This window comes from Heterocephalus glaber, unplaced genomic scaffold (genome assembly GCF_053883595.1).
Source record: "Heterocephalus glaber isolate CG9 unplaced genomic scaffold, H.glaber_assembly_v1.0 deba00001687, whole genome shotgun sequence".
NCBI classification, from domain to species: Eukaryota; Metazoa; Chordata; class Mammalia; order Rodentia; family Bathyergidae; genus Heterocephalus; species Heterocephalus glaber.
The window spans coordinates 20,173,724-20,200,979 of record NW_028258412.1 but is presented as its reverse complement, the minus strand read 5'-3'; the positions used below and the strand labels follow the sequence as shown (position 1 = coordinate 20,200,979).

The following is a 27,256-nucleotide window of genomic DNA, read 5'->3' as shown; positions in this document are numbered from 1 at the left end:
TATGTACCACCATGCCCAGCTAGATCTAATTTTATCCTTCGTGCTTATTCTTTGAGGCCATTGTTTACAATATAACAGTGCACTGTGCCCTCCCCTACATAGAATTCTGTTGTCACCTACACAGTCCATGTGCCAGAACTGTGCAGTTGAGTCATGAAAAAAAAATCACTAAGAATCACACAATAATGTTAAAAGTTTACAATCTTGTGGAGCCACATTACTGGCTTTCCAGGGCTGCATACAACACAGCCTGTGGGCTGGACATGCCTGCCTTATAGCATCAGCTCAAAGTCCAGAATCCCAAAATCAAATCAAGCCCAGATGTAATCTCCTTGACTGCAGTTCCTTAAATATATTTCCACAAGTATAGATTCTCTTGATTTGTAGAACATGGAAAATAAGGAGACAAATTATTTGTCCCTTCCACATTCAAGGTACAACAGTGAGCCATAAGAGAAAGTGATAATTAATTTTTTTTCTTAATTTATGCTTTCATTTTTTTATCATTAAGTTTGGTACATTTAGGTATACAATACAGTTACATTCATCAATGGAGCAGGTGGCAGAACCACTGAGCTAAATCCCCACCCCCATACATTCATCATTGGGATCTTGTACCTTTACATGATGCATCTTGGTTCTTAGTTTTTCCCCCTTCCCCTGCTCTCCCTTCACCCCCTCCACCCTTCCCTATCTATAGAGACTTTGTTTCCATTTTTTCCTTTCCCTTATTTCCTTTCCCCTACCCCTCCCACTTCCCCTACTCCTTTAGACCTTTTCTTCCTATTTCGCATTATCAATTATACATTTTGAACCTATTTACACTTTTAGTTTTTCACACCAGAGAAAGTATTCAGTATTTACACATGTGTCCTATTTATTTCACTTGAGTGTGGCCTCCTCAATGGGCATGTGATAATTAATTTTATGTGTCCACTTGAGTGGACAGAGATATTAAGGTGTATAACATTATATCTGGGTATGGCTGTTTCCAGAAGAGATTAGCATCTGAATGAGTATAGCATCTGAATGATCACCCTCATGAATACAGGCGGGCATCACCTAATCCGCTATAGAATATGATAGAACAAAAAAGGTAGAAGAAGGGTAAATTTGCTCTTCTTATTTATTTATTTTTTTTTACCTCTCCTGTCTTTGGACACAGGCATTGCTGGTCCTTAGGCCTTCAGACTCTGATTTATACCAGCAGCTTTCCTGGATTTCAGCTTGTAGACAGCAGCATATCAGGCATTCTGGACTTCCATAATCACACAAGCCAATTCCCATAATGAAGCCTCTCTCTATCTATCTATCCATCCGTCTTATTGGTTCTGTTTCTGCGGAGAACCCTGACAAATATAGGTCAAACCAACAGACATTATTGTGAAAAAGGAAGAAAGTAGGAGGTAGGAAGAAGTCACTGCTCCATGGAAATTCTGAAATCCACCCAGGCCAATGTTAGATGTTCCACATTTGGTCCTCAAGGCTTAAGAATGATTATCAGTAGCTTTTGGTTGAGTTGTACTTTTCCATAAAAAATAACACAGCTGTAGTCAAGGAGTTTAATCTGCTTCCTGCCCATAAATTATACTGTTCATTCTATAGTATCTCTTTCTCCCTCAGTCCAAGAGTCCAAATATAACTCTTTCAAAATGTTTGTAATTTCCTGGGAATCTTCTTGGAGTTCACTGCATTAGATAAAAGCCACATCCACAAATCTCCCTGAAATGTTCTTTTCTATCTTGGGGTCCTGCTGCGATTTGAGGAACTTATTAAGATCTATAAATTACTAGAGGTCTTATTAAGATCTATAAATCTCTTTAGTTTTCTGAGGCATCATTTTTGATCTTTCTAATGCCTTCACAAAATATTATACAGTGACATCTTCTACTTTAGCTTTATAGACTCTGTTATGGATGGATGTGTCCACTCCTTCCACTCATATGTTGAAGTTCTAATACCTAATATGATAGTATTGAGAAAGGGATCTCTGAGAGGTTATTAGGTTTCTATGAAATCATAAGGGTAGGTCCCCCATAGTGGGATCAGTGCCCTTATAAGAAGAGGAAGAGAGCAGAGCTCACTCTTTCTTACAGGAGGACACACTGAAGTGGCACCTGCAGGTCAGGAAGCAGGTCTTCACCAGGAACCAAATCTGCTGGGGCCCTCATCTTTTTTTTTTTTTTTGGTACTGGGGATCCAACTCAGGACCTTGTGCTTTCAAGGGACGCACCAGAACCACTGAGCTAAATCCCCAGCCCATGGGGCCCTCATCTTTGACTTCTCAGGCTTCAGAACCAAAAGAAATAAATGTGTTGTATAAGCTACCCAGTCGGTGTTTTGTCAAAGCAGCCTGAGCTAAGACAGATTTTGTTTTACTTTTGGTGCTGATTTTTTGTTTGATTTTGGACACAGGGTCTTACTATGTACTCCAGGCTAGCTTTGAACTCACTGTGTGGTCCAGACTAACCTTGAACTCACAGTCCTCCCATCAGCGCTGCACTACTGATTTTGACCCATGCTCGAGACTGGTTTCAAAACCATCAAGTCCCAACTCCTGGTTGTTTAATAATTCTAACAATTTTATCTCTTTCTTTTCTAATAGCAGCAAGAAGAAACCAGGCAGCCTGTCTGTTTAGAATTTTCCTGAGCCAGGTCACCCAGTTCATTGGAGTATTTTCTACTTTCACAGAACTGCAGATGACAGTGTCTCCTGTCGAAATAAAAAATAAGTAGTTCTTGGCAGCAGAGGGCGGGAGAGTGTGATATCTGGTTTTAGGAGGGAGTTGAAAATGCCAGTGCTGCAAACCTTGAGAGCTGCAGATTTACATTCTTCTATTTTTTTCTTTTGGCATTGGGGATTGAACTCCGGACCTTGCACTTGGGAGGCAGACAGTGGAACCACTGAGCTAAATCCCCGGCCCCAGATTTACATTCTTCAAGGGACTGTGAAATAAGAAATCAATCAATTACTCAGTTTGAGGACTCAGATAGCAATGATGATTTTATATCTGCAACTGTACCTTTAAGCAAGAAATCTAGTTGGGCATGGTGGTGCATGCCTGTAATTCCAGCCCTCAGGAGGCTGAGGCAGGAGGATCAACATAAATTTGAGGCCAGCAGCCTGGAGTACACTGTGAGTTCAGGGCCAGGTTGGAATACACAGCGAGACTCTTGTCTCAAAAAACAAAACTAGGGCCAGGGATTTAGCTCAGTGGTTTTGCCGGCTGCCCCACAAGCGCAAGAACTCAAGTTTGATTTCCAGTACCAAAAAAACCCAAAACAAAACAAGAATAAGGTTGAAGAAAGAGTAGAAACTGCTGTGTGTGTAGGGAGGGGACAGTAGGTTCCTAGTAGAGAGAAAACGTGTAAATCAGTCAGTAAGTTGAGTAGCTAGACTCAGCTGCATGAGGGTCTGTTCTTCATTTCTGCTCCTCCATTATATAGCACAGTGCCTGACACAGAGATTTTGATGTTCTTATTGAATGAATGAATCAAAGGCATCTTCTATTTTTGGTTATGGATATGTCAATTCAAGTCATTTGCATAAGCAAAGACTCAAATTAAGTCAAATTAAGCAACACCTCAATATAATTGTATTTTTGGTTTTGCTCATGTAACAGTTTAAACAGACACTAACAATGAGCAAGTGGGATCTCTTCCACGTAGGAATCTTCAATCTTGAGGACTTGTCCTCTCCAAAATCTGGCCATCATCAGCTTCCAGCTGGCAGAGTTAGAGCAAGCACAGGAGGACTCCTGTTGAAGGTTTCTATGGGCTTAGGCCTAGAGACCACGCACATCCCTTCTGCTCACTTTCCACTGGGAAGAGCACAGCACATGTCATACTCTACTGTAAGGGTTGAGGAATGTCGTGCAAATGTATACAGCACAAAAAAGAGAACAATAATTTTGGTGGACAACTAAGTCTCCACAATGTTCAATTACATGCTTGGTTTATTGTCTGGTATGTCACAAGAACCTCAAATTAGCCTAGATGGTAAAGAACTCCGGACTGTTCACTCTCATCCCCATTCAAGTTTTTCATTCACTGAATGGAAGCAGCCTCATTCCTCCAGTTGTTTAAGTCAAACACAAAGAAGTTATCCTTAATTCATTTTTTATCCTCCTCTTCTTCATCTAATACTTTAGAAATCCTGTTGATGCTATCCCCCAAATATATCTTTTTGCTTTTGTTTTTGTTTTTGGAGACAGGGTCTCACTATGTAGTTCAGGCTGGCCTTGAACTCACTATGTAGCTCAGGCTCGCTGTGAACTCATGGAAATCCTCCTGGCTCAGCTTCCTGACTGCACCACCACACCCAGGCCCCAAAATATACCTTAAATCTGTCTTCTCTCTCCATTTTTACTGTCAGCTCCTTAGTTCAAACATCATAGTAATGTGTCATCTGGATTATTCCAACAGTCTCCTAATAGCTCTCTGTGCTTACCTACATTTCATTCTTTATACAGCACATTTTAAAATACAAATTTGATTACATTACTCTCTAGTTTAAAACATTCCAGTGGTTTAGAATAAAGACTAGAGTCCTTACTATGATCCCTGAAGCCATGTATGATGCAGCCCCTGCCCATTCATCCTTTCTCATACTATTCCAGCTACAATGCTGTTCTTGTGAAATCATTTAGGGGCCTAGACACACCCGGAGATAGATTCCTTAATTAATACAGTATTTAACTTGTTTTTCAGGAAAACCTTTTAGAATTCACTCAGGGACTATTTGAAACTGGCTTTTCAAAAATGGGTATATGCAGAGAAGCCAGGTTATCCAGTCAATGACCTATTGTCATCACACATGCTACGTGCGAAGAAGCATGATGATCTATGTCTAAGCAAAAGAACCCTAAGATAACTCCTTTTCCTCTTCTGTCAGTAAGCAGCTTACCCTTTCTTCTAAATTCTCCTGCTACCAAATGACCAGCTGACAGCTCCCGGCCTCCTTCCTGGTTGACCATACATTAAAGCCTTTTCTTTTTGCTAAAACCCAGTGCTACTATTTTGGCTTTCATGATCACCAAGCAGAGTACTTGTTTAGTATCACGTGATGCTCCTTGAACACATTTTGTTTATTCCACTTTAAGACTTTTGGACTTGCTGTTCTATCTACCCCCAAATTTCTTCCTCCAGTTGGCTGGATTTCCAATAGTCATCTCCTCTTTCCTCAGGGATATCAGCCTAAATGTTACATCTTGACTTTCTCTAACCATCTAACATGAAATAGTTCCCACATCCAGTGATTCTAGCATTAGTGCCCTGTTCATTTTCTTAACATCACAGTTTTTCCCTGTGTACTATCTACTTCCTTTTCCTGAAAGATCCACAAGCAGGTACTGTGTCTTGTTATTACGGTTTCCTCACGGTCTAGCAGGTCTCGCATACATTGGGGATCAGTAATGAATAACCATAAGTGATAAAAAAACATCAAGAGGTGGCAATGTGCCTGCCTGTAATCCCAGCACTTGGGAGACTGAGGCAAGAGGATTCAAAGTTTGAGGCCAGCCTGGCTACATAGCAAGACCCTGTCTTCAAAAACAAACCAAAACAACAAAAAACTTGAAACAATTGGGGCTGGGGTGGGCTAAGCTCCTGAAAAATTCCTTCAAAGGTTCTTGGTGTAAAGAGCACAGACCTGGGTTCCAATTCTATCTTGACCAATTTCTGGCTATGTGCAAATGGGTTCAGCTTGTCCTTAGGTGCCCAATGGGAAACTATAGACATAATAAAGCTTGTCATCTCTGCCTTCATTTCATATGTCTCTTTCAGTTTGTTATAAAAATTTCATGTATCTTGATCAAAGTTTGGACCCATGAATGTTCTGATATACTAAGTATAAACCTTAAAACTTTGGCTTAGATCCCTGCTCAGCTCTGAACACAAGCATGTTAATCACTTAAGGAGCAGCTGTTAGACCTAAATTTATACAACCTATCTCATCCTCCTTCTAGGCTGAGTGTTACCAGCCTCTTAGGTTCATTTTCTTACTACTGACCAAATCAAAGGAGGCCAGTGTGGTGGACTAATGGTCAACTTGTAACACCTAGCTGAACTGAATCAGCATGGTCTGGGGATGAAAGATCCATCTGAAGATTGTTACCAATAGCCATAAAAAGAGAACTGGAGGGGAAGATCTTGACCTGTTGATTTGCTAGGAGAACCTTGCTGTGGATGGTTGTCCTGATGCAAACTAGGATGTTTTCACTGAAGGAGGAGCTCAGGGCCTCGCTGTTGTTGGGAATGGCTGCTGTTGTCATCAGGGGAGCTCTGATCTTCACCGTGAGCATCACTTCCTGGCTCTAATGTGGATCCCTCAGCTTGGTGGCACAAATCCATATCACCAGCATAGATTTTCTGGTTTCTACCACTGGCCTTTGGGCCTTCCAAGTGCAGATCCTCAATACAGACAAGCATAAGACACTGCTGTGAGCCCTAGGCCACTGGCTGGACTCAGGGAGGACGATGCCTTGGACTCTAGGCCTTCAGCTGGACTTGTGTGGAAAACTGCTGGGATCCAGGCCCTCAGTTGAATCCTTTGGGCTTCTAGTATGCGGTTAATCTCTTGCACTCCTTTGCATTTTAATCTTTGGGTAATTATCATAAAATAACCTTATTAAGTTATGTGTTCTGTATTTAATATATTACCTTGCCCAATCCTGCTGACTACAACAACCAGCTATTCTGGTAAAAAGGAAAGTGGGATTTATTAAAGCTAGCTTGAAGGAGATGAGGAATCCTTTTGCCTCAAATCACCACCTTCTCATGAACAGGTGGGTAAGGGTCTTTTTTTTTTCGGTACCAGGGATTGAACTCAGGACCTTATGCTTCCCAGGCAGGTGCTGCGCCATTGAGCTACATGCCCGGCCCAGGTAAGGGTCTTTTATAGAAAGGAACAACAACAACAAAACAAAAAAAGAAAGAAAGAAAGAAAAAAAAAAAAAGGAACAGAGGGGAAGCGGAGCACAATGTAGATTTCCAGGCCTGCTTTATCATTTCCAGCCATCTTTGGCTAGCTGACCCTTTTCTTGTGGAAAGGAAACTGGGCTCCTGCCTCCTGGGGCTGGAATCTGTATATACTATCATTTCATCTGGATTGAGGAGAAGTGGGGGTGCTGGTTTTGTGTTCAGCAGGAGGAATTTTGGAGAAATTGCTTCTTTTTTTCCGAGGTACCAGGGGTCGCGAACTCAGGACCTCAGAACCTTGCACTTGCGAAGCAGGTGTGGCACCACTGAGCTAAATCCCGGGCCCGAAATTGCTTATTTCTACAAGAAAAAAAAATCTAACTTTAAAAATTTCATTTTGCAGTGCCAGTTACATGAGCACACTAAGATAAGCAACACTGGGAGGGACATTAACTTGCCAGTATTTTTTTGTTTGTTTTTTGAGAGAGGGTCTTGCTATGTAGTTCAGACCGGCCTTGAGCTCACTTATGTAGCCTACTCTGGCCTCAAATGCATGGCGATCTTCCTGCCTCAGCCTTCCAAGCGCTGGGGTTACAGGCGTGCGCCACCACACCTGATTTCACTTGCCAATTTTTATAACATCCTCATTCAGATTCCTTGGGGTGGAACCTTAGTAAGTCTCAAGTTATCCTAAACCGGCAGTCACACATACACACGTTTTCCAGGAAAAGCAGTCTTCATGCTTCCGAGGAAGGTGGCGGCACCACTGAGCTAAATCTCCGGCCTGAAAGCAGAGTCTTGAGGACCACCTCATGATGGTCACTCACCCACCCCCAGCAGGAGAACCGATTGTCCCCTCAGGCCATAAAGATTTCTGGTCAATCTCACAGAACCAGGGATAATAACAAGACTGCGAGACTGCGCCTTGACCAGGGTTACTTACCCTGACTGCTATGCAAACTCCTAGCCCTTGTCTTTGTTTCCCTCATCTATAAAACCACCAAGTTTCTGTCAGCGCCTCAAAGACGGATCCTGAGGCTTTTTCATCTGTCCTTCCCAGCGTTGGCCACGCTGACTACAGCTCCTTTCCTGCCCATCAATACTGCTCAAGTCCTTCGCTGGTGTTTTGGACGGGTGGCGGTGTATGGTCTGTTGGGACCGCTGGAGCCGAATATTTCGTCCTAAAAGTCCAGGAACAAGCCCTCGAAGCCTCAGTTACCAAATATGTAAACGAAGGACAAGAATATACTTCACAGCTCAAAAAGCTTATCTTGTGAAGGACGCAGTGGAGCAAAAGAGCTTCACGAAATACACAATTTCGTTCCCCTACGGCAGGCCTCAGTTCCCTCTTCTGTATCACCCGTCGGCCTCGACGGGTCTTTTCCACCGGGTGTTCCTGCAGGCAAAAAGCACTGCAAAGCCAAGTTAACAGATAAGGTACCAACGCAGGCGCAGTCACACATGTCCTGCGGCGACCTCCAATGACCCTGCCCAGTCAGGCCGCCTCCTACGTCATTAGCTTAGCGCCAGCGCAGCCGAAGGCCCGGGGGCCTGTGTGGCCTGCGGGCGGTCTCAGGGAGGCCTAGGCGGGCGCCTGCAGATCAGTCGCAGGGCTCGGGGGCGGCGCGGAAGCACCAGCGGACGGCGGCGGGGGGCGTGTGGAGCCGTGGAGTAGCGGAACTGGGCGGCTGGAGCGGCAGCCCGGAGCTCCAGCCGGGTACAGCGCGGGCGGGTGGCCGGCGGGGCTGCCCGGCGCGGGTGTCCCGGCGATGTGTGGCGCTGAAGCGGCGGCGGGAGCAGTAGTGGCCGCGGCGGCGGCGGCAGTGGGCTCGGTTTCGGCTTCACGACGGTGTCGGCGTCGGCGTCGGCGGCGCAGAATTCTTCTCAGGCCCTGGCGAGCCCGGGTCTAAGTGGCGGCCCGGCGAGGCCCCATCACAAAGCCCCGGGCCGAGGCCCTCCTCGCCTCGCCCTGCCCGGGGAGCCTGCCTCCCCGGCTGGGGATGAGGCTGAGAGGCGACCGCGCGGGGCCCAGCACAAAGGTTTGTCCCCAGGGGCCGCCGCCGCCGCCAACCTAGAGCCACCCCCCGAAGCGGATCTGGCGCCGGGGCCCTCTTCCCCTCCTGTCGCTAGTGGCGGCTGCTGTCCGTCTTCCCGAGACCCAGGGGCCAGATCTCCGAGCCCTTTGCTCCCTCGGCTGCTGGGGGACCGAGTAGCTGCGCAGCCTGCTGCGCTCTTGGCTGTAGGGGCCTCCCGGAGCATGTCGGAGGAGAACGACATGGACAAAGCCATCAAGGTAAGGGGAAGATGCCACCTTCTTTCCCGCTTTGTCTTGTCTCACTTCTCCCAGCTGCAGCCTCAGAAAACGAGAAAATTTGGGCCGAGAAGTTCCAGCACACTTGGGTTTAGTCCTCCCTGGGATTCCAAGGGACCACTTTTGACAGCCCTGGGGTGAAGGATTTGTGTGTGTGTAGGGTGGGTTGTCCGACGCTTTCTCGCTGTCCTGTTTATTGTGATTTGCGCTCAGCTAGAACGAAGGTGAGTGGTGTTGAGATACTTGCTATGAGTGGGAGGAAGAGGGCCAACTGCTCTATGGTTTCCACAACTCCCCAAGTGCCTCCAGCTCTTGCTTCTGGACCGTCTGCTGCAACAGCACTTCCGAGTGGTTTTACCCATCCCTACGAATTTATTTAAATCAGCCTCCTGGAAATCTGCAGTTTCAGAAGAAAGTGGTTTGATTTCCTATAAAACCTGTCTTTTGGGGAAAATTGTTCTTTTCCGTGTTTTCTTTTCCCTGTCTTCCTTGGGAGCATTGAGTACATGCAGGAAGAGCTAAGAGTGTCGTATGATTTACAGATCCAAGAGAAAAGCAAATCTATGTGTTCAAAATGACCCAAATAAAATTACGTCTTCTAAAACCTATTTTTAACTTTTAACAAATTTTGTACACTGAGTCAGTTATCTGGCTTGTTAATTGTAGCTACAAAATTAGAATTATGTATTCTCAACACTGAAGTTAATGTTTGATGTATTATTTACTTATTTTACAGTGTTAAATAATCCACTGCATTTAAGATTTTCATTTTCCCTTGAGGGACAAGCGCCTAATGGCAGCTTGATTTTATTTTCCCCTCCAAGATACTTCACTCCACAGTCACTATTAGGAATAACTATTTAAGAACTTAAAACTTGTAACAGTTTTTGAGGTGGTATATATAGTTATAGTAATCATTAGTCATTCCAAAGAAAGCCTTTTAAAGTTGGCATCAACATAAAACATACACATTAAGGAAGGCTTGTGTGTGTGTGTGTGCAGGTGCGTGCACACTGGGGATTGAACCAGGATCTTGAACATACCACTATCATAGATAAACCCTCTATCACTGAGTTACGTTCCCAGTAGGAAGATCAAATTTTAAATAATGTAAAGGTTCTTTAGCCATTTTTTTCTTTTCAGATTTTATTAGTAGAGTCATGATCTGCTGCTTGAAGCTGTATGAATGTATCATGAAGCAAAGCATAAGAGGCAGATTTTTTAAGTTCAGGTATCTGCTTCATGACAGGTGCCCTCTTAGGCACAAGTGGTGAGAGTGAGAGATGGTGGAATTAGTTAATAAACATCGCCAAGTGGTTATAAATAGGAAATACAGGGCCGGGGAGCTCAGTGGTGCCGCACCTGCCTCACAAGTGCAAGGTCCTGAGTTCGATTTCTGGTACGAAGAAGAAAAAAATATAGAAAGGGTGAGTAGTACTATTTTAACTAGGGTAGTCAGGGAAGTTCTAAGGAAGTGACATTTATGTAGCATTCTGAAGGACAGGGAGCGAGTGAGCCTTCATCTTCTGAAGGAAGAATTTTGGTGGCAGTGGGAACAGCAACTACAAAGGCCCTGAAAACAGCAGACCTAATGTGATATAGGAACAGAAAGATGGTTGGAAGGCAGTGGGTCAGTGTAGATAATATTAAAGAGAAGTAGTGGGAAACAGCAAATTTAGGGAATTGTAGGCCATAGGAAGGGGGAGCTATGGGAGAGCTGGGCAGAAGAGGGGCATAGTTAACAATGGATGAGAATACAAATTAAGAGGCGATGTTAGTGACTGTTAATAGTTTCTCAGCAAACTCATGGGTTGAAATCTCAGCCTTGCCATTTTCTGTGTGCCCTTATGTAAGTCCCTTCACTTCTCTGTCCCTTAGTTTCCTATTTATGAAACGAGAAAAGAGGACTCCCCTGCTCATAGGAACTTTTTGAGGATTAAATGGACAAATGTACCTAAATGTGATTACAGTAATAACTAACACCTAGTAAGAGCTTGGTGGATATTGGCGCATAGCAATTTAAGTAAGGGTCGTTTAGGAAGAGTTGTAGTTTTCTTCATTTGTTAACTTGTCCCACCTAATTTTCTTTTTTGGTTTTTTAAAGCTTTTCTTCACTAAAAGTACTTGCTAGGTTATTGGTGCATCTTCCTACTAATTTGAACTTGTCTCCAACACAATTTGGTGGAGCTGAAAATACCTGACAACCAGTACTGGCTTGGTCACAGTGATGGCAAATGTTTCAGAGACGAGTGCCTAAACTGCAACTCCAAACCCACTTACTTATTGCAGACTGTCAACCCTGCAATTAAACCTGAATACTGAGGTTTTACTTTAGAAAAAACAACTCACACATTAACATCTTTTGTCTTAAAAGGAAAACACGCATGCCATAGGTTCTCCACCACTGGACTAGGATGTACTCCTTTGGAAGCAGGCCAGTGCTACTCAGACAAAAAACCTTTTGGTCTGTTGCATTGTGTTGTATTTATTGAGGGGTTGTTTTTTGAGGTGTTCATCAAATGATGAGCACTGAGAACTTGTAGAGTTCAGCTGGAAAAGCTATTTTCCTGGACTCCAGCCATAATGCTTGTAATTTCTGTTATTTGACTACCAGAGAAAGGACTGATGAACTTTGAGATCTCATCCTAATACTTAAAAAAAATACTAGAGTGGGGATTTAGCTCAGTGGTTCCACCGCCTGCCTCACAAGCTAAGGACCTGAGTTCAATCCCCGGTACCAAAATAAACAAAACACAAAAAAAATACTAGAATGCCAAATTGCTATAAATGAAGACTCTCTATCCCCACCTCTATCTACTTCTTAGTTATGCCTTGAGAATAAACATTTTGGGATTAGGGATTCTTACATACAGTCAGCCTTCTGTTATACATAGTGAGTTTTTAATATATGATGAGCGTGGTAAAGATTAATTTTCTGCCAGGGATTTAGCTCAGTGGTGCTGCCACCTGCCTTGCAAGCGCAAGGTTCTGAGTTCGATCCCTGGTACCAAAAAAACCCCTTACGATTCATTTCCTTAGTTTTAAAACTAATTTGATACCATAAATTGCTACAGTAATCATATAATATGTTTTAAGACAATTTACAGTTATTCAGCTATCATCACAGTCCAGTTTAGAACATTTTCACTCCTCCTTGAAAGTTTCGTGTGCTTGCTTGTAGTTAGCCATTCCCATTCCTCACCCCACACCAGTGGTGGCGAGCCTATGGCACTCATCTTTGAAAGGTTCGCTATCACTGCTCTACACTATATGTCACTATAGTTTGCCTTCTTTAGAAATTCCAAATTAATGAGTCTGACAACAGTCTTACATGTTTGGGTTCTTTTACTTGGCATAGTACTTTTTGAGGTTCATATTAGTGCATCCTTTAATATTTCATTCCTTCTTATTAAGTAATCTTATTTGTCTTGCTTAATCCTTTGATAGACATTTAGATTTCTTCTACTTTTTTGGTGTTAATAAAATGATAAAACTACAGATTTTGAGGTGAATATGTTTTAATTTCTTCTGAGTAGATACCTAGGTGTGGAATTATTGGTAGTATGGTACATTTATGTTTAATTTTTTTTAAGAAACTCCCTAACTTTCCTGGAGTGGTTGTGCCATTATTACACTAGGGATGTTTAAGGGTTCTAATTCTATTACTGTCACAAATATTTAGCATTGTCAGTTTTCTATTTCACCCATGCTGGTGGGTGTGTAGAGGTATCTCATTGTGGGGTTTTTTTGTTGGTTTTTTTTTTGAGACAGGGTTTTGCTCTACAGTTGAGGCTGGCCTTGAACTCACTATGTACCCCAGGCTAATCTTGAACTCACAGAGATCATCCTACCTTAGCTTCCCTGAGTGCTGGGATTACTGGTGTGCACCACCATGCCCAGCCTCATTGTGGTTTTAATTTGCATTTCTGAAATGACTAATGCTGTTGGGCATCTTTTCATGTGCTTATTTGCCATTTGTGTATCTTTTCTGGTGAAAGATCTATTCAGATCTTTTGTGCATTTTAAAATCAGATTGTTGTATAGAGTTGTAAAAGGTATTTATTTTATTCTGAGTATGTTAGAGAATACTCGTTACTATTGAACATCTTTTTATGCCATTCCTGAATTTTTTTCCTAGTGAACTATATTCAGATGTTTTGGCTGTTTTTTGTTTGTTTGTTTTTGAGACAGGGTCTTGCTACATGGTTCAGGTTGGCCTTGAACTCACTATGTAGCCCAGGCTGACCTCAAATTCAAGGTCATCCTTCTGCCTCAGCCTTCCAAGTACTGGGATGGATTGTTTGTCTTACTGAGTTTTAAGAGTTCTTTATAAACTTTCAATAAAAGTTATTTAACAGAGACATGATCGGCAGATACATCTGTGACTTATGTTACCACCTTTTTTTTTTTTTTTTTGGTACCAGGGATGGAACTCAGGACCTTGCGCTTGTGAAGCAGGCAGCAGAACCACTGAGCTAAATCCCTGGCCCTACCTTTTTGTTTTTTTGAAACTGATCTCCCAATACTCCTACCTTAACCTTAGGCGTGTCCTGCCATGTCTGGCTATGTTATTTTTTTTTCTTTTTTTCTTTTTTTTTGCAGTACTAGGGATTGAACCCAGGGCCTTTGGATTGAGTGACATTCCCTACCCTTTTTGTCTTTTATTTTGAGATAGGTAGGGTCTTGCTAAATCGCCCAGGTATGACTCTGAGTTGGAATCCTCCTGCCTCAGCCTCCCTCCCAGGTGCTGGTATTGTGTGTGCCACTGCACTGGGGTATATTATTTTTTAATGTCTTTTGAAGAGCAAATTTTGATGACTTTCACTTAGCATATTTTCATCTTTTATGGCTTTCTTTTGTGTATTTATCATATAGCTAGGAAATCTTTGCTTAGTTCAAGGTCACTAAATCAGTCTCTTCCCCCCCCCCCCCCCGTCTTTTTCTCTGTGCTGGGTATTGAATCCAGGGCTTCATGCTCACTAGGTAAGCACTCTGTCACTGAGCTATACTCATAGGCTTACCTTCCAGCTGTTTTCATTCCAGGAACATCTGTTAAAAGGCTGTCTTTTGCACATTGAATTACTTTGCCATTTTTGCTGACAGTTTATTTTAAGTGTTAAATTTATGTTTGGATTCTCAGTTCTATTTCATAGATCAAAATGATTGTACTGCCAATACTACATTTGATTACTGAAACGTAGCAAGTTTTCAAATTGGGTAGTGTGAGAACCAATTTGACATTATTTTTAAAACTGTGTAGGCTGTTTGAGTTTTTTGTATTTCCAAATAAAGTTTTAGTACCAGTTTGTCAATTTCTCCTAAAAAACCCACCAAGCTAGATGTGGTGGTGTATGCCTGTAATCCCAGCTACTTGGAAAGCTGAAGCAAGAGGATTGCAGGTTCGAAGATAACCTGGGTAATTTTTCAAACTATTTATTTATTTATTTATTGCCATACTGGGGATCGAACTCAGGACCTTGCACTTGCCAGGTAGCCGAGGAGCCACTGAACTACATCCCTGGCCCTCCTTTTTTTTTTTTTCACCTGTATAATTCAGTGATACCCTGTCTCAAAAAAGGAGGCTAAAGATGTAGTTCATTGGTAGAGCATCCCTGGATTCCATTTCCAGCACTGCCAGAACAAAACAAACAAGCAAAACCTGTGCTGGGATTTGATGGAGGTGACTTTGAATTTATGGGTCATTTTGGGGACTGTTGCCATTTTAACAATATTGTCTTGTAATTCATGAACATAGTATGAACTTTACATTTTTTAGGACTTCTGTTTCTTTTAGTAATGTTTTCTTGCTTTTGGAATATAGATCTTGCACTTCTTTGGTAAAATTCCTATTTTATTGCTTGTGATGCTATGAGAGTCGTTCCCCCCGCCCCCCCCATTGTGGTATTGAGGATTGAACTGATACCACTGAGCTACAACCCTTTTATTTATTTTGAGAGAGGGTCTCACTAGTTTTCCAGGCTGGGCTCCAACTTGCATTCCTTCTGCCTCACAGATAGCTGGGACAGGTATGCATGTCAAATCTGGCTGGAATTGCTTTTTAAACTTTGTTTTTCGATTTATTGCTGGAGCATATAAATATAGTGGATTTATGTATATTATTTTTAATTTTATATCCTTAACTACATTTGCATATTAGTTCTAGGAGATATTTTGTAGATTCCTTAGGAGTTTTTTTTAAACATATAAAATCATGTCCATCAAATAGACTACTTCTTTACAAGTAGATGTCCTTTGTCTAACTAGGGAAGTTTCCGTCTATTCTTTGCTAAATTTTTATCAGGAATGGGTGTTGAGTTTCTGTTAAGTGTTTTTTCTGCATTTGTTTAATTGATTATATCCTTTTTCTTTATTTTTCTTTCTTTATTTTTGAGACAGGTTGCACTTGAACTCAGTATGTAGCCTAGGTGGGCCTTGAACTTGTGGTAATCCTCCTGCCTCAGCCTCCTGAGTGCTTTTTTTCTTTATTCTTAATATAGTATATAACATCATTAATTGGTTTTTCAGAGAGTAAGCAGTCTTACATTCCTGATATGAATTCTAGTTAGATCCTACCTCCCCCTTTGAGATAAAGCATTGTTGTGTTGCTGATCTTGAACTTTTGAGCTCAAGTGATCCTGCTATCTCAGCTTCCTGAGTAGCTGGGAGTATGGGCACATGCCACCATGCTTGGGTTCCACTTAATGTTCTTTTTTGGTTTTTTTTGAGCCTGGTTTATAGTCCAGGCTGGCCCTGAACTCACTGTGTTGCCTAGCCTGGCCTTGAACTTTCAGAGATCTTCTTGCCTTTGCAAAGTCAAATGTTAAAACTCTGGTCAGAGCCTCTACAAGTTGAATTTTCTTGGCTATCAGGTGGAGTCCCTAATCCCCAGGCCATGCCATACCACCTCACCTCCTCAATGGAAAAACTGTCTTCCACAAAACAGATCCCTGGTGCCAACAAAGTTGGGGACTGCTTAGGTAGAGGACCATCTTAAGTATAATGAAGAATTTAGTCTTAACTTGTTTTCACATCCCCCACAATTTGACTAATACATTCAAGCATATAAGCCTTTATAGAATAGCAGCATATATGTGACCAGTCTTTTGGGAACGTCCAAAAATATACCTATTGCAGCAAAGAAGCATTTAATAGTTACTGGATTTATTTATTGTGCTGGGGATTGAACCCAGGGCCTTACGGGTGCTAGACAGGTGCTTCATTATTGACCTACAGGCCCAGCTCAGTTTTATTGTATTTTGAGTGAATATCTTCCTGCAGATCCTCAAAAATGCACTATGGTTTATTCAAATAGACCTTGTAGATGAGCTGAATAATTTTATTCTGAAGTCTTTGGTGTATTGGAAAGTAGTGACTGAGTTATTTAGGTAAAACATACAATTACAAAGCCCTATGGAGTCTCTCAGAAGATAAAATGTTGAGCCATAGTTCTTTTATCCCACTCCCACTTAACTATTTAGCTTTTTAATTGGGGAATCATTTTCATGCTCTCCTTTTTTTAATTTTAATAGGAAACCTCCATTTTAGAAGAATACAATATTAATTGGACTCAGAAGCTGGGAGCTGGAATTAGTGGTCCAGTTAGGTAAGACACCCATGTGAGAATTGTGACAAAATTGTTCTGAGAAGGACCATTTGAAATGTGTCTTGAATTAGAAGTGTCAGGTGTGCCACATTTGAGAAATAGTTGTAATTTAACAAGTAGAGGGTTTTTGTTTGTTTTGGGGGCTTTGGTGCTGGGAATTGAACCCAGGGCCTCATGCCTTCTAAGCACATGCTCTGCTACTACACTACACACCCCTGGCTCCTCCTAGAGGTTTTTATGTTAGTTTTTTTCTCATACATCTGTAAATAAAGCTAAATGACCAAGTTATATGGTCTATAATATGGATTCATTTAAGATGTCGAGACTGTGAGGCTACTGTGAGAATCTTCGATAGCCAGCAGAGGCTGTTTCTTCATTGGCTTGTTGTGAGTTCATGTCACCTACTCAGGAGCAGAGACCTGAGCACGGACAGCTGGGAAGAGGAGTGAGATGCTTTTCTGCCTCACCACCTGCTGCCCGAGGGGCAGGTTTGTTCTGATGCACCTGGATATATCTTTGATTAGAAGTATAATTCTCAAAGAACAGACTTCTGGAGTTAATTTTCACCGTAACATAGACAGTTGCTGATTAATTTTTTTCCTCCAAATCTAGAGTCTGTGTGAAGAAATGTACCCAAGAACGGTTTGCACTGAAAATTCTTCTTGATCGCCCAAAAGCTAGAAATGAGGTATTGTTCTTTATTGCCTTGACTTGCCTAAATATTTGAAGTGCCTAAGACTTGTTCATTTTACAATTATGGTAGATTCCTGGAGAGAATACAGAAATGCATAAGGAATTTTATGCCCATACTTTTCTCCTGTCTCTATTCATGTTATCATTATAGAGTAGTCCTAGATCTGTCAGCATGGAGGTTATTAATACGGCCTTGTTTCCTTTCTTGGACCCTGACATATTCAGGTTTACTTCTGTTTTTGGTTATTGAAAATGTTGCCCAAATGATGGAGATAAAATATGACAAGGAGGGCCCAGACGAGTGCTATATTGGAAGTGATGCTTCAGGGGCCAGGAATTTTAGCTCAGTGGTTTCGCCACCTGCTGCGCAAGCACAAGGACCCAAGTTAGATTCCCAGTACAAAAAAAAAACAAAAACGAACAACAAAAATTATACATTGGTTTTAAATTATCTGGGTGGGGTGATAACATGCTGTTAACATGTTCAATAAAGGACTTACTCTTTTTTTTTTTTTTTTTGAGACAGGATCTCACTGTGTAGTTCCAGGCTGGCCTTGAACTCAACTGTGTAGCCCAGGCTGGCCTCGAACGTGTGAAGATCATTCTGCCTCAGCCTCCCAAGTGCTGGGATTATAGGCATGTTGCACCATGCCTGGCTGAAGAACTTATTCTTTTGTTTAGAAGTAAAATGAGTTATTTGCCAAAATTTTCATTTGATAATAGGTAAGACAGTAGAAAGTACATCTGTTAGTGAGGTTTTCTTTGTGGAAAGAGCATCAAAGAGATAATTGGTGTATGAAAATACTTTTTTTTATATCATTCTAGTGATTTTTAGTCATTTCTAGTTTTGTTTTTTTTAAACTGAAGTAGACTTTTATCACTTGCCCCTAGCGTGGTCTGTTTTTGATCGGAAATTTGAGGAGAAAATGTTTGCATCCCCTTTGCACAGAAACATTTCCTTTGTTCTCTTTAAGGTACGTCTGCACATGATGTGTGCCACACACCCAAATATAGTTCAGATTATTGAAGTGTTTGCTAACAGTGTACAATTTCCTCATGAGTCCAGTCCCAGGTAAGGCAACACAGGATCATCCTCACATGTGCATATGTAGGCCAAGGTGTAGCAGAGTCTTCCTCTTCTATCTTTCCCCTTCCTCTCCCTTTCCTTTCTTCCTACTACTCCTTCTTATTTCTTCTCCTTCCCCTCCCCCTCTCTGTACTTTGGAAAATTTCAGATCTTTGTAAAAGCACAGAATTATATAATGAATCCTCAGGTACCCACCACTCAACCTTAACAGTTTTATTTACCCAGTCTCCCAGCCCTTGATTATTTTTTATTTCTCTCTAAAAAAAGCATTTAATGTGGAATTTAAACAAATTCTATTTCAAATTAGTCAAAGGGGCCCAGTGTTATTCTAAGCAAAGTCTCAGAGGCTGATATAGTAAGGCTCTGTTGCTTAGTTTGACTTTCCTTTCAAAGGAAGAAATCAACACTATTCTTTTAGCTGCCAAATGTTTTAAAAGCACATTGGTGGCAGTCTGAGTCTCTTCTAGGGAATTCATTGCACAGATTGAGATGTAAATTCATCATCATTGTAGCAGTGTGACAGGCACCAAGGAGAGACAAAATATTCTGAACTTTATAAAGGAGGGGAGCTACTAACTTGGGAGGTGACATGAAGGAAAGCTAGCCCTTGAAAGAAGGGTAGGAATTTTATAGGTGGAGAAAAAAAATGGAATTTAAAAAACAAACAGGAATCAGTGATTATTTTTCACTTTGCTCTGTTGGTGAAAGCATTTGGATGGAAACTGGAAGCATTTTATCAAAGAATGGTAACCAAAATTCGTGGATTTTTTTTTTTTTTGAACGTGAGAATTTTTGTTCTTATTTAGTAGCTGCATTACCCTGGTTACACATTTTGTAGATGAGATCTCTGTAGTTTAGTTTTTTATATTTCAGGGTTCTTTTTGTTTGTTTTTTTTTTTAAACTTAACAAAATCAAATGCTTTCAAACAGGGCTCGACTCTTAATTGTAATGGAGATGATGGAAGGGGGAGAGCTATTTCACAGAATCAGCCAGCACCGGCACTTTACAGAGAAGCAAGCCAGCCAAGTAACAAAGCAGGCAAGTTAACCCCGGGTACCAATCAAACTGCCAACTATGTTGGTTAACAAGTGCAATTTCATTAGGGGGAATAAAAGAAAGCTTAAAGAAAAGCTCTATTTGACTTCTCATTGCCTGCTTTGTTATGTAATCAGAAAGAATGTCTTAACAGAACAAATGTCATCCCTTTTATATTTTGGAGGGGGGGAAGACTGTATTCTTAATTGGTTGTCAACTGTTTCCTGGTAAGATTTAAATAAATTCTGAAAAAAAGATGATCTTACCTCCTTTATTGACTCTCCATATCTTTAGACATGCAGCTTCCAAGCACTGTAATTGGACTTTGAGATAAAATGTTGTTGATACCACCTGAAAGATTGTATGGTACAAAAATATGTTTTATGGCAGTTGTATATAAGATGCTTCTTACATGAATCACCTATCTTTTCTGCAGATTTTTAATAGTATTCTAAGATCTTTGTAGTTCTGGGTTATTCCTAGTTATATTCCATCTTGAACCACATTGAGTCAATGTGAATGATTATGTCACATTCAATACTAGGAATACAACTGTTACTAAACTCTTACAAAGGTGAGAAACTAAACCCTCAAGGCCTATCTTCAGACTAAGCAAGCAGGGTAAAGAAAAGTAGGAAGCACAGCCCAATTAGGTAATAATAAACTTTGCCAAATTTTCCATAAGCATTTTCCAAGTATTTTTGGCTGGCTTCTTTCTGATTGATTACAGATGAATTAATATTTGGATTGCTGAGAAAATTCCATACTGAGAATTGAAGAACAGTAGAATCTATCGTATTTGATTTTTAAATTACATTTTTCATTTTTCAAATATTAGGACTAAAAGATAAGCTCTGATAATCTTTTTTTTTTGTACTGGGGATCGAACTCAGGACCTTGTGCTTGCCAGGCTGGCGGCGGAACCACTGAGCTAAATCCCTGGCCCTGATAATCTTCTATAAAACAAAAACCCCTCAAATCCACACAAACAGGCAGCATTGTCAGCATGTAAGATGAACAAATTGGAACATCAGTTGGAAAAATCTGATCACCTGGTTTGAAGGTGGAGTCTGCCATTCAGTTCCTTTGCAAGTGCAATTCTCTTTTGCACCAGGTGATCCTGCTGCTGCCCTAATGGGAAATGCATGCCTGCTCAAGGCTGCCCAGCTTAGCAGTTTCTCGTCAGTGCCCGTCACATGTCACTGAATAAAAGTGGGAAAATTTCATTTTTCCCATTTTTTTTTTCATTTTTCCCATTTCTTACAGGATGTAATCATCAGTTTATTCTGACAGAATTGTTTTACTGTCATATTTTTCTTTTTGTTTAACAGTCAAACTACAGTCTATTTCTTGGTACCCCAAGTCTTTCTTAATTTCTCATTTCAAATTGAAACTGAACAAGGTTTTGATTGACTTAATGAATTTTTTTTTAACATCCTGCATTCTCTACAACAGGAGTATTAAAGATTGCTCTTTTCTAAGAGCCTGTTGCTCCACTGTGTCCTTTTTCAGATATCTTTGGCTCTACAGCACTGTCACTTGTTAAACATTGCACACCGAGATCTCAAGCCTGAAAATCTACTTTTCAAGGATAACTCTTTGGTGAGAAAAGTTGCTTTTCTGTATTTTAGTACTGCTAGCTGTACTCTTACCACAGCTCAGAAGTGGTTGTGTATGTGTTTGGGATGCTGCAGGTTCATGGGAAAGAGGCTTTAGGCAAATAGCTTATTCTACCTCTTTCTTTCCTAGAGGCTCAGAGAAACTGTATCACACTCCTGGCATTGATAATTTTAGATGATACTCACATATATTTGTGGGACTTAGGATTGTAGATGTTATTTGGGAGACCTTTGGAAGTCTGTGTACTATTATATGTTACCTTGAAACTTAACAGTTTCAAGTGAAGTAGCAACCAGGATTGATGAGAGATGATGGGCCCATTAATGAGGGACCAGAAGGCTAATATCTTGATTTGATAGCTGACTTTATAAAGCAAGGCTAAGTAAATGGGTAGAAATTCTTTTGTCCTATATTACTAAGAACCATTCTTCAACATGAACTGTTGTCTCCAGACCTGATGACATGCCATTCATAGGCTCAGATCTCAGCCGGAAACTTGTGAGAGCTTAGAATAGTATGTCGTGCACCTGGATTTTCTTTTAATATTTACTGACAACTCTGGAGCAGTGACTCCCATTTGTTTTATTTCAGGATGCTCCAGTGAAATTGTGTGACTTTGGATTTGCTAAAATTGACCAAGGTGACTTGATGACACCTCAGTTCACCCCTTATTATGTAGCACCTCAGGTAAGCATGTGCTGTTTTTTCCCTAAGATGTATTACCAAGCTGCCATCTAGATTTATGTTCCTTCTGTTCTGTCACGCAAGTAGGCATATATTACAGATGGGAGAGGGAAAACTCAACTTAAGAAACCTACTGATATTTCATTCTTTTAAAACTGGCTTTTATTGAGTTACGATTTAGAGGTATGATTTGTATTTATAATAAAATACTTTAGTCTCCTCTTACCTATCGGGGATACATTCCACGACCTCCAGTGGATGCCTAAAGTAACAGACAGTACCAAATCCTATATGTACCATGTTTTTTCTTACACATATATGCCTATGGTAAATTTTCACCTTTTCACTTAAAGAAAGTGTTTTTGGTGGGGAAGGGTACTGAGAATTGAATCCAGGACCTTTGCACTAATCTAAGTCCTTGGCCCTTTTAAAAATTTTTTTTTTTTAAATTTTGAGGCAGGACCTCATTAAGTTGCTAAGTTAACCCAAGGTGGGCTCAGACTTTCAGGCTCCTGCCTCAGCCTCCCAGAGGACTGGGATTACAGGTATATACCACCATGGCTGGAAAAGGAAGCTCTTTATAGCTTTTCTTTGGCATTTGTGAACTGTCCATATTACTACTTCTATGCCTTGGGCCATTATTAAGTAAAATAAGGGTTACTTGAACACAAGCAGTGTATTATTTACACAGTTGATGTGATTATCAAGCCTGTTACTAAGTGACTAATAGGTGGGTAGCTGATGCAGTGTGGATACTCTGGACAAAGAGATAATTCAAGACCCAGGGTTGATTGAATAGGATGACATGAGATGGTGAAAGATTTCATCATGCTACTCAGAGTGGCACACGACTCAAGAATTATTTCTGGAATTTTCCATTTAATATTTTTGACTGTGGTTGACGTCAGGTAATGAAATCACAGACCCCTCCCCCCTCTTAAAAAAACCCCCACAGAAAAGGGAGGATACTGTATGCCTATTTCAGGTGCAGTTTGATAAGGTTTGAAAAATGCATATGACCACCACCACAGTAAAGACACAACACTTCTGTCACTTTACAAGCTGCCTTGTGCCTTGTCCCCTCCCATACTAACCTATAGTCCCAGACAACCACTGATCTGCTTTCTGTTATTATTAGTTTCAGTTTTCATAAAAACGGAATCATAGCCTTTTTTTTTTTTGGTACGGGGGATTGAACTCAGGACCTTAAGCCTGCAAAGTAGGCATGGTGCCACTGAGCTAAGTCCCTGGCTCGGAATCATAGACTTCTTAATGTTTCATTTCTTTTGATCAGCATGTCTTGGAGATTTATCTCTGTTGCTGCAATTATCAGTAGTCCTTTTATTACTAAATAGTATTCCATCATATGGCCAAACTATGTTGTTTCCTGCACTGACTGATGGCCATTTTGGGTTGTTTCCTAGTTTGGGGTATTATGAATAAAGATGCTAAAAACATTCATTTATAATTTTTGGAGGCTATAGTTTCTGACTCAAAAAGTATCTTTTTCCTAAAATGGTTTTACCATTTTATGGTTTTATAAAGAACATATAACAGTTCCAGTTGCTTCACATTCTTCTACACCATGTTTGTCAGTATTTGTAATTTCATCATTCTAGTTGGTGCTAGCTGTTACTTCATTATGTATTTAACTGTAGCATTTTCTTGATGACCTCTGTTCTTGAGGTCATCATGTATTTATTTATTTATCATGACCATCCTGTTGTGAACTATAGGTACAACATTCTGTTATGAAGTATGGGTACAAATCTTGCCTGGTTTTATTGTTGGTTTATCTTATAATTGAAGTATAGTGTATAAGAATTTTTTAGTACATATTTGTAGTACATTATCATATTCCTCGTTGAAGTATATACGAATTTAAAAAATACTCTAGATTTCATTACTGTTGTAACAAATTGCGACATACTTAGTGGCTTAAAACAACATACATTTATTACTACCTAATACTTCTGGAGATGAGAAGACTGAAATGGGCCTCAGTGGGCTATAATCAAGGTATCCACAGGACTGTGTTTCTTCTGGAAGCTTTAGAGGAAAATCCATTCCTTGGCTTTTCCAGCTTCTAGAGCAGTGGTGGCAAGCCTTTTAGAGCTTTCAATGATAGCAAACAGCTAGCTGCAGCACTTGTGCCACAGATTCGTCACTACTGTTCTAGAGGCTGCCTGCATTTTTTTGTCTTTTGTTCACTTCCTTCATCATCAAAGCCAGCAGAATAGCATTTTTGAAAAAAATGGCTAATATCTTTTGTTCCTAAGATCTGTTAGCATTGAAGACTTTCTCTTGTAAAAAGTTATAGTTTTTTTTTTTAAGCATTTACAGTTTGGTCTGTGATCTGTTTGAATATGTGTATATGGGTGTGTGTGTGTGTGTGTATGTGTGTACACGTGTATGAAATAAGGGTCAAGGTGACTCCTTATTTTTCCATGTGGATAGCAAATTGTTGCAGCAACATTTGTTAAAAAGACAATTTTTGGGGCCGGGGATTTTAGCTCAGTGGTTCTGCTGCCTGCCTCGCAAGCGCAAGGACCTGAGTTTGATCCCCAGTACCAAAAAAAAAAAAGACAATTTTTGCATCTTTGGATTACTTTGCAGTTTTGTTGAAAATCAGTTGACCATATACATGTGCTGGTTTATTCCAAACTCTGTTCTCTACTTAAATATATATATATATATATCTGTAGTAAGATCATCTAGATTACTGTAGGTAATGTACTAAATATTGACTTCTGATAGGATAAGTTCTTAAAATTTCTTTTTCAAAGTTGTTTTGAGTGTTCTAGACACTGCATTCTCTCTGAAGTTTAGAATTTATTTTTTAACAACAAAAAAGCTTCTTGGGATTTGATTATAATTGTGTTTAGTCTATAAATGAATTATAAATCTTCCAATCAATAAACAAGGTATATCTTTCCATTTATTTAGGCATTCAGTTTTTCTTAGAAATGTTTATAGTTCTTGTGTTACATGTCTTGTACATATTTTCTTAAATTTATTCTAATTTATGTTGTTGGATGCCGCTGGAAATATTTTTTAAAATTTCGTTTTCCAGTTGTCTCTTAGCAGTTTGTGGAAATGCAAATGAGTTTTGTACATTGACCTTGTATCCTAAGATTTTACCAAATTCATTTACTGTGCTTGCTTCAGCAGCACATATACCAAATTCATTTACTAATTCTCTAAATTTATTTGTAGATTTGTTAGTTTTCTCAGATTTGTTAGAATTTTCTACATATAAGGTCATGTCCTTGAATAAATAGTTTTCATTTGTATGTCCTAGTATGTTTGCCATCGTTTTCCTTTCCATATTGTACTGGCTAGGACCACTACTTGAATACAAGTTGAATTTTAAGTGATGAGAACAGACATCAGTGCCTCATTACTGATTTTAGAGAAAAAAGTGTTTACTCTTTCACCATTAAGCTCAGTGTTATATTTTTATAGGTATCTATTATCATACTAAGGAAGTTTCTCACTTTCTAGTTTTCTGAAAGTGAATGTGTATTGAATTTTTTTTTTTTTGGTTTGAGGCATGGTCTTCCTTTGTAGTTCAGGCTGGCCCTCAACTCACTATGTACCCCAGGCTGGCCTCAAACTCGGTGATCCTCCTGCCTCAGCCTCCTGAATGCTGGTGTATTAAATTTTTGTCCAGTGCTTTTTGTCTGCATTTACTGATTTGATATTTTTCCTTCTTATTTTGTTAATATGATGAATTGCATTGATTTTTTTTTTCCCAGTGTTAACTGATCTCACATTCCTAGGATAAGCCCCACTTAATCATGATATATTCATCTTGCTTAATTTGATTGCTAATATTTTTTTAAGATATATATATATATATATATGCTCCTTGATTTACAGTAGATTTATGGTCTATAATCCCATCATAAATTGAAAATGTTGGCTTGGTGTGTTGGTGCATACCTGTAATCCCAGCTACTTGGGAGGTTGAGGTATCCGGATAGCAAGTTCAAGGCCAGCCTGGGCAACTTAGTGAGACCCTGTCTCAAAATAAAAAATAAAAAGGGTTAGAGATACAGCTTAATGCAAAGGTGCTGGGCACAATCCCCAATACTGTGAAAGAAAAAGAAATTTATTTGTAGCTTGAAAAATGCATTTGGTATACATAAACTACTGAATATCATAGTTTGGCAACTCAGTAGAATATTGGTTGTTTACCATTGTGACTGCATGGCATGCAATTTAAAACCTACTTCAGTATTTATGGATTGTGGGCAACTGAAAACTTCAGAAAGCAGGGCCAGGGATTTAGCTCAGTAGTTCCGCCACCTGCCTTGCAAGTGCAAGGTCCCGAGTTCGATCCCCGGTACCAAAAAAACCAGTAACAACAAAAAAGAAAGCAAAACCACAGATAAGAGAAGGTACTGTAATACATCATAGAGTATTTTCTTTTTAGGGGGTGCTTGTCTCAGCATACCTGCTTTGAGATTTGTCCAGGTTACTGCATGTATCAATAATTCATTGCTTCTCCTGAAAAGTATTCTGTTATATGGGTATACTATGATTGTTTATCCATCTATTGACAGACATTGAACTGTTTTCCTCCCACTTTCATACAAAAAGAGCTATTATGAACATTTATATATAAATTTTCTTTTCTCTTAAGTAAATATCTGTACCTGGAATGATATGATCATGAGGTAGGTGTTCAGCTTGTTTAGAAACTACCAAATTTTCTACAGTGACGGAGTTATTTTATGCTTCCTGTAGCAATGTGTGAAAGTTTTAGGTCCTTCACATTTTCACCAGCATTTGTTATGGTCAGTGATATTAAGTTTTTTCTCTTAAGCAGGTATGTAGTGTTATTATGGTTTTAATTTGTACTTCTTTAGTGACTAAAGATGTTTGCTTCTTTGTTCTCGCTATATTTTCTTTGCTGAAGTATCTGTCTTTGGCTTATCTTTTCATTCTTTTAACAATATTTCTGAAGAGCAGATTTTAATATTGATGAAGGCCAGTATCAGAATTTTCTTTTATATTCTGTGCTATTTTGGTTTTTTTTGTAAAAGTTTTTGTCTAACCCCAAATCACAAAAATATTCTTCCTGTGTATTCTTCAAGAAATGTTATATCTTTTTAGATTTTACATTTGGGTCCATGATCCATTTGAGTTCATTTTTGTATATGTATAAGGTATGGGCCCAAGTTCATTTTTTAGCATTTGGGTATCCATTTAATCTAGCACCATTGGTTGCAAAGGCTGTCTTTTCTCTGCTTATTGTTTTTGAGTCTTTGTCAAAAATCAGTTGGGGCCAGGGATTTA

General features: G+C 40.0%; 2 protein-coding genes across 16 annotated transcripts in view; one reads left to right on the top strand and one right to left on the bottom strand.

The window, feature by feature from the left end:
* Positions 1 to 27,256, bottom strand: part of Tmem116 (transmembrane protein 116) — a 187,816-nt gene that overhangs the window by 526 nt on the left and 160,034 nt on the right. Inside the window, exons 11-13 of one of the 4 annotated variants that reach the window (XM_021257460.2) lie at positions 25,898 to 25,974; positions 19,915 to 19,999; positions 3,939 to 10,625 (exon numbers count right to left, since the gene is read on the bottom strand). In XM_021257460.2, the coding sequence (XP_021113119.1) occupies positions 19,939 to 19,999; positions 25,898 to 25,974 (138 nt within the window). In that variant the 3' untranslated portion in view covers positions 3,939 to 10,625; positions 19,915 to 19,938. Of the gene's footprint in view, positions 1 to 3,938; positions 10,626 to 17,517; positions 17,889 to 19,914; positions 20,000 to 25,897; positions 25,975 to 27,256 lie in introns of those variants that run through there. The other 3 variants (XM_021257461.2, XM_087198411.1, XM_087198410.1) reach the window with 3 other exon arrangements.
* The window catches only part of Mapkapk5 (MAPK activated protein kinase 5), a 40,190-nt gene continuing 21,967 nt past the window's right edge, over positions 9,034 to 27,256 (top strand). For 5 of the 12 annotated variants that reach the window (XM_004843773.4, XM_004843771.4, XM_004843772.4 and 2 more), the window contains exons 1-7: positions 9,034 to 9,211; positions 16,759 to 16,832; positions 17,445 to 17,520; positions 18,500 to 18,597; positions 19,543 to 19,651; positions 21,161 to 21,250; positions 21,860 to 21,955. In XM_004843773.4, coding sequence (XP_004843830.1) covers positions 9,176 to 9,211; positions 16,759 to 16,832; positions 17,445 to 17,520; positions 18,500 to 18,597; positions 19,543 to 19,651; positions 21,161 to 21,250; positions 21,860 to 21,955 — 579 coding nt within the window. In that variant the 5' untranslated portion in view covers positions 9,034 to 9,175. Of the gene's footprint in view, positions 9,212 to 16,758; positions 16,833 to 17,164; positions 17,321 to 17,444; positions 17,521 to 18,499; positions 18,598 to 19,542; positions 19,652 to 21,160; positions 21,251 to 21,859; positions 21,956 to 27,256 lie in introns of those variants that run through there. The other 7 variants (XM_087198408.1, XM_087198407.1, XM_087198406.1 and 4 more) reach the window with 4 other exon arrangements.